The sequence below is a fragment of the Mobula birostris genome, chromosome 1 (assembly GCF_030028105.1).
Source record: "Mobula birostris isolate sMobBir1 chromosome 1, sMobBir1.hap1, whole genome shotgun sequence".
Taxonomy (NCBI): domain Eukaryota; kingdom Metazoa; phylum Chordata; class Chondrichthyes; order Myliobatiformes; family Myliobatidae; genus Mobula; species Mobula birostris.
The window spans coordinates 115,808,176-115,822,749 of NC_092370.1; the positions used below are offsets into that span (position 1 = coordinate 115,808,176).

General features: G+C 47.0%; 1 protein-coding gene across 1 annotated transcript in view; it reads right to left on the reverse strand.

Moving 5' to 3' along the window:
- Nucleotides 1–14,574, reverse strand: part of pkhd1l1.1 (PKHD1 like 1, tandem duplicate 1) — a 154,967-nt gene that overhangs the window by 84,237 nt on the left and 56,156 nt on the right. The window contains exons 27-35 of the mRNA XM_072247945.1: nt 14,199–14,304; nt 13,411–13,530; nt 12,042–12,206; nt 8,865–8,986; nt 7,550–7,682; nt 3,952–4,126; nt 3,057–3,199; nt 2,804–2,908; nt 409–597 (exon numbers count right to left, since the gene is read on the reverse strand). Of these exons, the coding sequence (XP_072104046.1) occupies nt 409–597; nt 2,804–2,908; nt 3,057–3,199; nt 3,952–4,126; nt 7,550–7,682; nt 8,865–8,986; nt 12,042–12,206; nt 13,411–13,530; nt 14,199–14,304 (1,258 nt within the window). The remainder of the gene's footprint in view (nt 1–408; nt 598–2,803; nt 2,909–3,056; nt 3,200–3,951; nt 4,127–7,549; nt 7,683–8,864; nt 8,987–12,041; nt 12,207–13,410; nt 13,531–14,198; nt 14,305–14,574) is intronic.

A 14,574-nucleotide genomic window follows, 5' to 3' on the forward strand; every position in this document is an offset into this window, starting at 1 on the left:
CCTTTGTCTTCTCACCTGCCCAACAGCTACCCCTGGAGTCCTCCTCCTTCCCTTTCTCCCTCTCCTATCAGATTCCTTCATCTTTAGCCCTTTACCTTCTCCTCCTCTCACCTGCTAGCTTCTCACTTCATCCCCTTCCCCTGGCTTTACCTATCACCTGCCAGCTTGTACTCCTTCCCCTCCCCCATCTTCACATTCTGGCTTTCTGTGCATCCCCCCTTCTTTCCAGTCCCAATGAAGGGTGTCAGCCTGAAATGTTGACTGTTTGTTTCCCTCCATAGATGCTGCCTGACCTGCTGAGTTCCTCCAGAATTTTGTGTGTGTAACAAAGATGAACTTTAGACATATGACAAGGCCCTATCAGCTGGGTTATACCAGTTAAATTAAATGCACAGATGGGGTACTTGCCTGATGGAGTGCCAGTATTTCCACTTATAAAGCCCCTGCCTTTGTAATCCACATCACTGGATTTGGAGACACTGAAGACTCGGTAGCTCAAGCCCTGGATGAGAGGTGGGGCCTCCCACCGCCAGTGGATTGTGTCCCCTACAAGGATATTGAGCGCTGATGGATTCCAGCTGTACCCAACTCCTAGGGCTGTTCAAAAGGAAAGCAGTCAGCAGAGTAGCTCAAGAGATAAAACCAATTTGAATAATAGGATTAGCAAATCAGAATTTGCATAATTTTAACCTTAATCTCTAACTTTCTTTCAGTAGAGAGAACTATATAAACTCTCAGTGCAAGGGCTCTCTCCCTAAACAGAACACACCACATTAAACAGATTACACATTTTTTTTGACACTTGTCACCAAGCTGATTTTATGGAATCCAGAAGATGAAGGGATGGTCTTTGAATTTGATTCAAACCTTTACTCAGGTAGGGGAGAATGCAAATCTGGAGCCCTTCTACTCATGGAAGGAAGGAGAGAGAGTTACCAACCAGTTGGCTGATTCAGTAGAAGAGAGAATGTTGTTAAGGAAGTGATTTCAGGGCACTTGGAAAATAATAGCAGGATTAAGCAAAGTCAACACGGCTTGATAGAAGGGAAATAATGTTTGACTGATCTGAGCTTCTAGAGGTTGTAACTAGCAGAATAGATACATGGGAAGCTTGTGGATAGGGTGTAACTGCGCTTTCAGAAAGTCTTTGACAAGGTGCCACACAGAGCACATGACATCGGAGTGGCACAGGGTGAGGACTGGTTAAAGGATAGAAAGCTGAGAGTGTGGATGAATGGGTCACTTTCTGGCTGGGAGGCTGGGAGCAGGTGTCACAGATTCATGCTGAATGCTCGGCTCTCATAGATTCACAGAGTCACAGTTCAATGCAGCCAGTCAACCCGACCAGTCCATGTTGACCATGGTGCCCAACAGCTAGACCCAATTTTCTGCACTTGGTCCCTTCAGCCTGCCGTTCCATGTACAGTACCTATCCAAGTGTTTCCCAAATCATACCGTTGGACCTGCCTCAGCCACTTCCTGTGGCGGCTCAGTCCATATGCTCACTACTCTTTGCATGAAAAAATTGCCCCTCAGGTCTCTCTTAAATATGTTCCCTCTTACCCTAAGCCTGTGCCTAGGACCCCCTACCCTGGGGGAAAGATGGGTATCATGCACCTTATCTATGCCTCTTAATTTTAACTGTTCACAATCAATGAGATGAAATGATGGGGCCAGGTGTGGTGTCTCTAGATTTACAATGTTATAGAGCAGAGTGAAGACAGGGCTTGTGAGGAAAATAGGCGGTGAATAGCTAAATTCACGGAGGCGGAAAATAATCTGAAAATGTAAATCTTTGGTAGAGGAACATTGAAGAACAGTGCACATTTAAAGTGAGAGGTTGCAAGGTGCTGGTTTTCAAAGGGATCCAGGTGTCTTTGTACACAAATCACAGGGAGTTAACGCACAGATACGCCAAGCAGCTGGGGAGGTAAATGGACTATAGCAGATGATTGAGTACAAGAGGAGAAAGTTCTTGCTCCGATTATATTGAGTCCAAGTGAAACTGTTCCAACGACATTGTGTACAGATGAGCTGTCCCTACCTGAAGAAGGATACGTTTGTGATAGAGGGAGAGTCATGAAGGTGCACCAGATTGATTCCTGAGCTATCTGATTCGTCATGTAAGCACGCATTAACCAGACCCTGATCCAGTTTTCTATAGAAGTCTGAGAGGAAATCTCACTGAAGTACACAAAGCTCTTAAGGAGCTCGAGAATGTAGGTGCAAGGATGGTATTTACCCTCGCAGGGATGTCAGATCAGAGACCTTTCAGGTGGTGAGAAGACATTTCTGTACCCAGAGGTTGGTGAATTCTTTGGAATTCTCTCCCACAGAAGGCGGCAGAGACTCAGTCGCTGAGTAAGTTCTAGACTGAGATCGTTAGGTTTTCGGATATTCAGGGAACCAAAGTGAAGAGAGTGATGTTGAGAAAGAGAATCGGGAGATCTGAATGAGGCGGCGGCTCTGGGGGCTGAAAGGCCAACTCCTGCTTCTGTTTCTAATGTTGTTCTGTGTTCTCTCCCCAATGGGTTGTCAGTCCAGGCGACCAGCGGGAGTCAACGTTATTAGGCTCTTGTAAATTAACTGCTGCAGAACTAAGGCAGATCAGTGGCGTCAACAGGACAAGTTATTAGAGTCAGTGGAGTCAACGAGGCAGGCTAGTGGAGTTAAGATTTAGATCCGCCAGAACCTAATTGAATTACAGAATAGGGTGAAGGTGGAGTGACCTGTTGCACTGCTCCTAGTTAGAACATGGAGAGACGGTGGGCTAGACAGGAACCCTCGCGACGTTACTACCTACTTGGATGGCTGCCATTGTTGGTGATGATGAAAGTTCTTCCAGTTGGACCAAGAACACACTCAATCACATTGGGTGAAGCAAAGGTAACGGGACATTGAATGGAGCCTGTAAACATCAGCGATGCAGAACAAAACAAAACAATGAGATTAGGTTTTATCAGAACAGGGTTAAAGTGGAAATTCAGGTTAACAGAATAAAAACAGCCCGGTGAGAAGCTTTCACTGAGAAATAGAGCAGCTTCTCACAAACTTACCAAGCTGGACAGTGTTCTCTTCTGGGGTGGCACTGAAACCAGCCCCAGAGATGGTGATTGCTGTGCCCCCATAGAGCGAACCCAGCCAGGGTGTCATTCCTGTTACGCGCAGGATGTACTTAATGGAAACATTTGTAACGCTACTGTGGAGAAAGATAGAGACCTTAAGACATGGAGCAGAATTAGGCCATTTGGCCCTTTGAGTCTTAAAAGACAAAGGGGTAGTATTCATGTTTCATGTGTACTGGTGGTGGAGAGGAACAGTACCTGAATTCTGAAATTTGTTTCCACTGACATGGTACAACACACAATTACTCCTGTGTCACACATTCAATATTTTGCACCCCAGGGTGAGGTTCTACCTTGATTTGTGTGAAGGTGCTAATCCTGTGCTGTGTGAACCGCAAAAAGGCTCGTCACAAACACGCCAGTCTCAGTCAAAGTGTCAATCAGCACTTGGGGGAGGGGGTAATTTGAACTCAAAATTGGTGAAAATGAGTATAAAACCAAATGGAAGTATTCTGCTGGGATACAGAAGCCAGGTTCAGGAGGTTTCGAACCATTCTTGCTTGTGTCCTTGCAGCCAAAGGCTGTGATGAATTAGCTTATCTATAGTCGAGTAAAGGGTCTCATCCCTCTGAAGGAGGGCTGGATGTTGTTGGGAGGGGGGAATGTGAGAGATAGGGGAGACAGGAATTGCAGAGGCTGGGTATCTAGAGGATCAAGAAGATGGGAGGGGAGAGAGTGGGAAGGAAGGAAGTGTATGCAGGGATGGAGACGGAAGGTGAGAGTATGTGTTTGGGGTTGGAGATGAAGGGGATTCTAAATGCACCGTGTGTAGAATGTGTCTGATATTTTGCTTATCTCCTACAGAGAATCCGAAGGCCTGACCTACCTGTCAGGGGCATGTGTCTGTACGGTGTACACTCCGGGGGGCAGGCTGGGCAGCCGACAGGTGATGTTGTTGGTCCACCACTGGAGGATCGGACACTCAGAGTTCCCAATGAATACACGACTGGCTCCAGATCGGTTGCCAAAGTTCGACCCATGGATCGTCAGACTAGAACCACCTATCAAGGCAATTTTTAATGTGGTTAGGCTGCTCTTTTTCACCTGGTTCAAAGATGATCAGTCCATCAGCGACCCCTGAGATCACTGCACCTATTGACCGCAGTTTGATGTCCTCCTTCCGCAGTCTCCTGGCCTGATCCCCTCTTCCTCCCAGACCCCCAAGCCTATCCCAGTTTGATGTCTTCCTTCCGCAGTCTCCTGGCCTGCTCCCTTCTTCCTCCCAGACCTCTGACCCTATCCCAGGCCCCTCACTTTGATTTATTTCATTTAGTGATACAGCACGGTGTCTTTCTGACCACCGATCTGCGCCTCCCAGCAACCCACTGATGTAACCCCTAGCCTAATCACAGGACGACTTACAACAACCGGCTAGCCTTCGAACTGATATGTCTTTGGACTGTGAGAGGGAACTGGAGTATGCAGAGGAAACCCACATGCACACGTACAAACTTTCTAACAGAGGGCACTGGAATTGAACTCTGAACTCCGACACCGAGGTGTAATAGTGGCACCCTATTAGAGTTAAGATGGCGCTAAACAGTGACTCCTTTACTTGCATCTTTGCAAACAGCTCTATTTCCATCTTTAATATCTTTATTTTGCCCTTTCAGGGTTCTTTTGAAGACCCTGACCTGGAGTTACATGCAGACTTCAGCACTTTGCGGGAATTGGACCCATTCTCAGGGTTTCAGGACCGGCCGATGTTTGGCAAGCCAAGCGTTTGGCCTGAGAGGCGGCCTACTGTTTGGAAGCCTAAGATCTTGGGGACGGGCGGATCGAGGGTGGGTGTCACGGCAGGAGACTCATGTGTCATCGGGGAGATTGGAAAATCTTTCGCTGTGGGCCCGAAGACCTGAGATTTTTGTGATCTTCGGGCACAGAGCTTGAAAAAGAGATAAAATGGGCTTTTTAACATCGTAAATCAGTGGGTTGTTGTTATGTCTCCTGCTCACTGTGAAAATGGGGGTCACCTCCCTCTTCCTTATTAGGGAGAGAGAGAACCTGTGGGTTGCCGAATGCCAAATGAAATGCACTAGTCTTTGGGATAACTGCAAGGGCTGTGTCTTTGCTATCGCTCAGCTCACGCTTGTGCTCGGTAACGGGTGCACGTTTTTTTTGCTGGAGGAGGGGGGATTCGTTGCCTTGCTGCCACTTACACGCGGGGGGGGGAAACTGGGGGAGACTCTGGAGTTCTCACATTTAACTTTGGTTCATTCTTTGGAGCATTTCTCTGTTTTCATGGATGTTTTGCAAAGAAAAAGCATTTCAGGATGTATATTGTATACATTTCTCTGACATTAAATTGAGGCTTTGAACCCTACTCCTGGCTTTCTGCTCTCACCTCAACCTCCCACTCTGCAGCCTCCCGCCCTCGGCTCCTTGCTCCCTCTTAAGGTAAAAACTCAAATTCATTGGAGAGCAGACAAAATTGATTGCAAGCATGAGTCATGGGATACAGAATAGAGAGAGGACATTTGGCCCATCCACACGATCCTCGCACACAGAGAGAGGACCTTCGGCCCATCTACACTATCCTCGCACAAAGAGAGGACCTTTGGCCCATCCACACTATCCTTACCTGTCTGCATTAGGACAATACACAAATATGCCTCGCCCACTTAACTCTGTGCTTGACTGCCTCTTAAACGTCTTATTCCTCAGCCTCCTCTGGTAGCAAATTCCCGATAGCAACCACAGTAAATCTGTGCAAAACAAATATACCCATCAAATCCCCTTTAAATCTCCTTCCTCTCAACTTCAATCCACACCTCTTGTTTTTGATATCCCTACAATGGGAAAATGACTATCTGCCCTATCTCCTTCCTTACCTTCTACCTCCTACCTAAGATCCACAAACCGGACTATCCGGATAGGCCTATTGTTTCTGCCTGCTCCTGCCAACTGAACTCGTGTCCACTTACCTTGATTCCATTTTGTCCCCCTTGGTTCACTTCCTTCCTACCTACATCCATGACACTTCACATGTTCTCAATCACTTCAAGCACTTTAAGTTCTCTGGCCCTGATTGCCTAATGTTCATGATGGACATCCAGTCCCTATGCACCTCTATCCCCCATTAGAAAGGCCTTAAAACTCCCCGCTTCTCTCTGTACAACAATCTCACAAGTTCCCCTCCACCACCACCCTCCTCTGTCTGCCAGAACTGGTACTCACGTTCAACAATTTCCCTTTTGGCTCCTCTCAATTTCTCCAAACCCAAGGTATAGCCGTGGGCACCTGCATGGCCCTAGCTATGCCTGCCTTTTTGTTGGCTTTGTGAAACAGTCCATGTACAAGCCTACACTGGTAATGCTCCCCAATTCTTTCTAAGGTACATTGACAACTGCATTGGTGTTGCTTCCTGCACCCATGCAGAGTTATTCAATTTCGTCAACTTTTCCCTCAACTTCCACCCAGCCCTTAAATTTACTTGGTGCATCTCTGAGATCCCTCTTCCTTTTCTTGATCATCTCAGGAGACAGACTATTTATTGATATCTTTTATAAACTTACTGATCCTCACAGCTATCTTGACTATACCTCCTCCCATCCTGTCACTTGTAAAAATGCAATTCCCTTTTCTTTGTTCCTCTGTCTCCACGGCATCTGTTCTCAGGATGAGGTTTTCCATTCTAGAACATCTGAGATGTCCTCGTCCTTGAAAGAATGGGGTTTCCACACCACCATCAGTGGTGCTCTTGCCCACATCTCTTCCATTTCCCACACATCTGTCCTGAACCCATCATCCTCCTGCCGTAACAGGGATAAGATTCCTCTTGTCCTTACCTAGTCACCCACAAGCCTCTGTATCCAGCACACCATTCGCTGTAACATCTGCCACCTGCAATGGGTCCCTACCACAAAGCACATCATCCTCTCCCCTACCACTCTCCGTTTTCCATAGGGACTTCTCTCTACATGTCTCCCTCTTTCCTCCCTCCTGGCGTTACTGAACCCTGCAAGTGGAGCAAGTGCCACATCTACCCCTACAGCGGTCACCTGCTTATTCCCATCTTGCAGTATTCTTTGTGTGTGTTAACTACCCGATCCATGCCTTTCACCAGCTCATACACCTTTGTCAAATCAGCCCACTTCTTCCTTTGCTCCAGGGAAAACAAGGCTAGCCTATCCCGTCTTTCCCCATAACGAAAGTCCTCCAGTCGAGGCAACAACCTCCTGAAGACACAAGAGGCTGCGGATGCTGGAATGTGAAGGAACAATCTGCCGGGGGGACTCAGTGGGTTAGGCAGCATCTGTGGGGATGGGAGAATTGTTGATTGTTCAGGTGAAGACACTGCCTCAGGCCACACTCTTTATTACTGAATGCCCTGGCGATTCTCCTCTGCCACCTCTTCAGAGCTCCTGAAACATTTAAGGCCAGCCACCGACAGACCTCGGACCCTATGCAAGTGACAGACGTACCTGCCACACTGCTCGCTGTGGGAGTTACTTTCAAGATTGCCGGCATTTTCACCTCGGTGTAAGTGAAATTGAAGGGCAACGTGCTATGTGTTTCATTGGTGAACACAGAGATATTGGCCACTCCAGCCGCTGCCTGCAGAGAAAAAGGAAGGACAGGGAATTAAAAGCTCTCTCGTCATTTTCCCCGAGCAGATGAAATGTAATCAAAATGGCAAGATTAGTAAGCTTCAATAAAACCCTGAATAACTTCAACTACCACACGAAGTCATGTTGCATTATAATTAACATGAAGCCTACACCAGGAAATTTGATCCTAGGATTAGTGCTGGCACCTAATTTGAAACCAGGGCTGTGCGCATTAGTCAGTCTACCTGGTAATTGTTCTCATGAATCTTACATAAGGTAGAACTCCAGCAGAACCTGTAATTCACACTATTAAATATTTATACCTCCTCTGAGCATGCTTTCAGGGATTGTGTGTTCGGGTGAAGTTAAGGACCAGCAGATGGGTTGTGACTGTAATTTATGACATCCAACAGAATTAGTTCCCCTTGCAGCTCCCCACGAGAGCTAACATTTATTATGCCTCGACACAATTATATCATTCCAGACATTTTCTAACAGGGCTGAAACTAGCTATTACAGAGAGTCATCCTGAGATGACGGGGCTCTTTATCCAAGGCATTCTCTGTCCTTGTGTAACACTGAGTGAATGCCAGGTAAATGTCAGTGTGAAATTCCACGTACGCCGGTTACAGGAAGTAGAGCTACGAGGACTTGATGTTTCAATCCCTATGGTAAATTGGCACTCTCGATGTTGGCAGTGGGTTTGGAGTGGTGACAAGGAGGGAGGGTAGGCACGTCATCGGGGTCATCAGGTGGGCACCCTCCTTCTTTGACGTTTTGTTGATAAGTGGAGTATCCCCCAAAAATAAATGGGTTCATTTCATTGCTAAAATCGCAATCATTCGATATAATTACATAGACAGGAATGTGTCTATTGTGTTCCAGAATGACATCAATAAATTACAGTTAGATATGCACTCTTAGTAAGTAAAAGGATGTAAACAATGGGGTTGCTATATCTGCATCCCAGTGGGATTGTGAACTCGCAAGGTTGCTCTATTTGGAGGAGGGATGCTGTAGGGGCTTGGAGCCGGTTTACACCCAACATTCACTTGTACATAGCAGGCGAGGGGGAAAGGGGAGCAGGCATAGTGAGACCCAGAAGCCAGTCACACTCCAGCACACACATATTCCTCCACTCAATCCAGACCCACTCCTCCACTCCCTCCAGGGGCCACGGACCACTCACAGCCGGCGTACTGCAGGTCACCTCACTGGGGCTCAGCGTGAGGAGGCGGCAGGGCTTCTTTCCGACGAGAACTGTTGCACCGGGAGGGAAACCGGAGCCGGATATCGTCAGGACGGTCCCACCTGGAGCAGAAACAGAAAGGCCAGCAGAGTTGATGGTAGCCTGGGCTCAAATACCAGTGCTGCCACTCACGGCCCACCCAGGGGTTGGTGCTGTAGGGAGCATTCAGCCCTTTGAGCTATCCTGTCATCGTACTGGACCCACTCCAGTGATCCACTCTCCGGCTGTGTTCCAATCTCCACATGTAACAAACAAATTACCAACCTAACACCCAGACATGCATCACTCTGACCCTCAGCTCCCATTAATTAACCGTCACTTCGGGACTGTCCAGATGTCCACCACCTTGGAGTGAAGGCCAACACTGAGAAGGGTCTGCAGTGGAAAGAGTGAGCTGCCTCATGTGCCTGGGGGTGGGTCAGAACTTCAGAGCATCTGTCTTAGTCAGCCATGAAGATGGCACATCAGCATCTCCACTTCCTTAGAGGTTTCGTTGGCATTGGAACTGGTTCCTTATTGTCCACGTGCCGGGATACAGCGAGCAGCTTTTCTTGCACACTGTTCATACAGACACATTCATTGCACAGTGTGTTGTAAACAAGGTAATCGACTGACAATGCTGAGTAAATGGATAGGGAGGGAGTGCAGTACGGGCGGACAATAAGGTGTAGGCTCATAATGAGGTAGCTTGTGAGGTCAGGTTTCTCATTTAAAATTTACCAGGGAACTAACTAAAACTTTTATAACAGCAGGGCAGACCTGTCCTTGAGTCCGGTGTTATGTGCTTTCAGGCTTTTACATCTACTTTCCAATGGAAGGGGAAAATGAAAATGGCTGGGGTGGGTGGGTCTTTGATTAAGTTGACTGCTTTACTGAGGCAGAGAGAAGTATGGATATGGAGGGTTTCAATGATGCACTCAGCTGTGTCCACAACTCTCTGTGGTCACTTGCAGAGTAGTTGCCACACCAAGACATTAATCATCCAGAACTTGAATTGATCTGTATGAATAGTGTGCAAGAAAAGCTGCTCACAGTATCTCAGTACATGGACAATAAGGAACCAACTCCAATGCCAATGAGACTTTCTATGGCGCGTCAATAAAAATTTGTAAGGGTCGACAGGGATGTGCCAAATTTCTTCAGCCTTCTAAGGAATTAGAGGCATTAGAGAGCTTTCTTGGCTGTGGTGTCTACATGGTTAGATCAGGACAGGCAATTGGTAATGTTTACTCCTTGGAACGTGAAGCTCTCAACCCTCTCAACTTCAATGGAGACAGGAGCACATGCACCACCCCTTTTCCTAAAGTCAATGACCACTTCTTTAGTTTTTCTGACATTAAGGGAAATGTTGCTTAAGGAGATCCAGTTGTCGTTGAGGACTCTGACAAAATGTACAGTGGAAAGCATTCTGACTGGCTGCACCACAGCTTGGCATGGGTACTCCAATGTACAGGAATGCAAGAGGCTACAGAGAGTGGTGGACATGACCAGTTCAACCATTGGTACAGATCTCCCCACCAACAGGAACATCTGCAAGAGCCAACGTCTCAGAGAGGCACCATCCAGACCACGCCCTCTTCTCAATGCTGCCATCAGGCAGAAGGTGCAGCAGCCTGAAGACTCACACAGGATAGTTCAACAATAGCTTCTTCCTCATCACCACCTGTTTCTGGAACCAACTTGAAAAACCTTAACACTAGCTCGGTCTATATTTCTTTCTTCCCTGCCTCAGTCTTACACAAGTGTGATTGTTTATTATATCATTAAGTTATGTGTATAATTTATGTTAACATCTGTTTGCTGTGTTTATAATGTTCTGCAAAAGCTAATTTTCACAGCATTTATACACCTGGGTCTGTATGCCATGGAGATAAAGTTAAACTTGATCTTAGTCTTCCCTGACATCAGTGTGAGTAACCCCAGGCTGGAGTTGATGGGACAGGCTGCACATCAAAGCACTAAGATCACATCTTTCTCTGCACAGTGAGTTTGCTATACTGTGGTGTCTGCAGAGTTCACTTGAGATCTGGAGGCCAGTAATGACTCTGTAAAGGACAGGTCTTTGTGAGCTTTATTCATGATTGGGAAAACAATCTACGTGTTAAAAAAAAATCACTTTTTTGGGTCAGGGCCTGGGCCTCAGTGGATAAGAGCCATTAATGGCAGTTATTCAAGTGGAGGAACCAGGAGCCACACACAGGTTAGGCTAGGTACAGGCATTTGTAGTCATTGACAGGGCAGGCAGATACAGACATCCAGGAGTCATAGAAAGACCAACACTCTGATTGTACCTTTCTGCTGCCTGTAATTAATCACCTGTACCCTGTACACCTAAATCCACAATTAAAAAGGCCGTCCATTTAAAGCACGTTTACTACAGTAGAATCTGAGGCAGGGTCTCAACACAAAACTTTGACAATTCATTTCCCAACTCTCACCCCCACAGATGCTGCTCAACCCTCTGAGTTCCTCGTTTTTGTATTCAATAAAGTGTTAATGGATGAGTAAATATTAGCTGGAGTGAAACTGGTTGTATACAGCAAGACAACACTGAGGTTTCTGAAGTTCATCCTCTGGAAGATTTATTACAATGTCTAGCATGGTTTGATCCTTGGCACACTTGGTAACTACATGTATCACACACTAAATGCTGGAGAGACTCAATGGGTGAGACAGCACCTCTGGAGGGAAATAGACAGTTGACTTTATAGGTTGAGATGAAAGGTCCCTATCCAAGACATCAATTGTCCACTTTTTGGCTATTTGTTGCAAGTTTAGCCACCTTGTTAAATTGCTGCTCTGTTTCACAGTGAAATCTGATGCCCAAGTGAAAGCAACTCACATGTCCTTGTTATCTTAGAATTATGCCTCAATCAGAATGAAATAAAAAGCTCGTGTTATCGAAATTTTTATACAAAAGCTGCCAGAGGCCATATATACTTCCAGCAAGTCCAATGAAAACAGGTGAACCTCACACAAAATGTAGTCCGCTGGAAACTTCAAACTCAATATTAATAATTTTTGGTCAACTTAAGTAGCTGTGCACCACTCATGCAGAGGTATAAGTATTGATGAACAGTGAATTAATTGGCTGCTCATTTATTTTACTGTCACTACCTTCAGCACTGCCTGTGGAAGGGGAAATGCCGGCAACCTCCAGCTCATAGGTGAAAGTGAATGTCTGGTTGCCTGAGTGCTTTGCCAAGCCAAGTGCGGCGATGTAGACAGTAACTGGAGCCACTGTGATGTTGGGTGGCCCGATCAGACAGGTCATTTCAGTATCTGATGGTAAAACAAAAGAGCAATCAGGTCATCAAAATCAATCAACAAGAGGTGATTCTTCCCATTACTATAACCCTCCAGAGTGAATTTAAGTGCTACTCCAGCTACTTAATTGCCCAGTCTGATTTCCAACACTACTGCCCCCTTAGCACCTTCCTCTGAGCTGTCTCTACCTTGTCTTCTAGCCTATAACAGAACTCCCCTTGTGCTCTTCCCTAACTTCTTTCTCTGCATGTTAATCTCCAATTTAGCTCTAGTTCTGATGAGAAGTCATTGACGTGAAACGGTAATTCTCTGTCTCAGCAGACACCCTGTCTGGTCTGCAAGCATTCCCAACATTTTCTGGCTTCACTTCAGATTTACAGAAAGTGCAGGACTTTGCTTTCATGTTTGAATAAGCCACAAGTCTCTATTAATATCCACAATGCGTCTTGGGATCGCATCGTATCTGGCTTAGCCTCTCTGGTATGTCTTGCTCAGTTGCAATCCTGTATATTCACTGTTTGTTGATGAAGTGTGCTGTCATACCACATAAAAAGTCACTTGTTTAAGTCATGAACCAATTATAAAAGGACCTCCAAGAATGGCTGAATAAGTGAGTTGAAGAGCATCACCAACCTGTCCAGTGACCCACTCCACAATTTCAAACCCAAATGATCCACTCCTCAGACCCAGTAATCCACCTGCCTGATCCCATACCCAAAGATCCACCCCTCAGTCACAGCGATCCACTCCCAATCCAGGTGATCCACTTGCCCAATCCCAAACCCAATAATGCACTCCTCAATCCCAGTGTTCCGCTCACCTGATCCTGAGCTCACCAATACACACAGAGGGGGAGTGGGGGAACACTGTTACTCACAGGCCGAGTGTGAATGGTGTGATCTGCCACAGAGAGAGTCAGGGACAATCACACCTTCAATGGGAATTTGAAAACATTTGGGGTTCAATGAGATGCAGACAGCATAGGGGCATGGGATCACTAAAGGCAGCTGACTGATGGAAATGTGGCCTCTTCCTAAGCTTCTAAAGAAACCCAGGAACAATTCCTTCCAGAGCTGCCTAGAGTTCACCATCCCAGACTTGCACCTGTCCCACAGGAGGAAGGATCCACTGTACTGACTCCTGTATGTGGCGAGACACCGGTTCCAGGATTTACCCCCACTCACCCCAGTGGCTTCATTGGCTTTAAGCACCAGCTCACCAGTCAGTCCTGTGATTGGACATTTGGCTCCTCCAACCAGAATGCGGGTGGTGTCAGTCTTTGAACTGTTGGTGAATCGGAAGCCTGATATAGTCAGGACTGTGCCTGAAACAGAGGAACCTGCGGGAGCAAAGGGCAAAATTACTCTTTGGTCACAGTCACTGCAGGCTTGAGGGGGCGTACTGAGGGCTGTGCCCACGGTGGAAAGCGACGAACCTGGAGCTGGAACATAATAAGAGGAAACACGACAGGAGTAGTCTATTCAGCCCCCCAAGTCTGCTCCAGTGACCTGGTCATGACTGCAATGCCAGTCTCCCCTCACAGTCCCCCAGAACGTCAGTCACTGGCCCCTCCTCCGTAGTTCTCTGGGCAGAGGATTCACAACCCTTTTGAGACGAGAAATTCCACCTCCTCTCCAGCTGAAATAGGTGATTTCTTCGGCTGACATCCTGCCCCTAGTTCGAGAGGCACAGGGCCGAACGGCCTGTGCTGTGCTGTACTGTTCCACGTCCTGTATGCTCATCGCACAGAGTAGGGCCGAAATCTGGGGTAACCCACTGGGACAGGTGCAAGAGGCAGATTATTGATCAGAAAGGGTGTTAGTGCTGTGAGACAATAGCGGTATCCGACAGATTAGCCATGGTTTAATTGAGTGGTGGAATCTACAGGGGAAAATTGGCCTCTCCCACCCCCATCCCTTGTGACAGTCACCAGTGTTTTAAGGGTACACCTGCTGCGAGTAGCTCAGACACAACAGGCCTTCGGACAGTCCCTGAATTTACACATACCTCTGCTGGGGCTGATGCCTGTAATGACGGGGGTTTTCGCAGAAGTCCATCTGTATCCACAATCTCCAGAGCATTTGCTGGGAATGCTGTTGATGAAAACTTGAACCTGTGGGGAAGGAAAGGACATGAACGACCAGGTGGTCCTGATAGTTTGCGTCACTGCACCGTGAAGCCCACAGGCGCCAGCTGTTGTGAAGAGACACAAGAGATTCTGCAGATGCTGGGAACCTTGAGCAAAACACTCAAAGTGCCGGAGGAACTCAGACTCTATGCAGGAAAATGAACAAGTGACGGTTCAGGCCGAAACCCTTCATCGACTGTTTATTAACCTCCAGAGATGCTACCTGGCCTGCTGAGATCCTCCAGGAATTTCTGT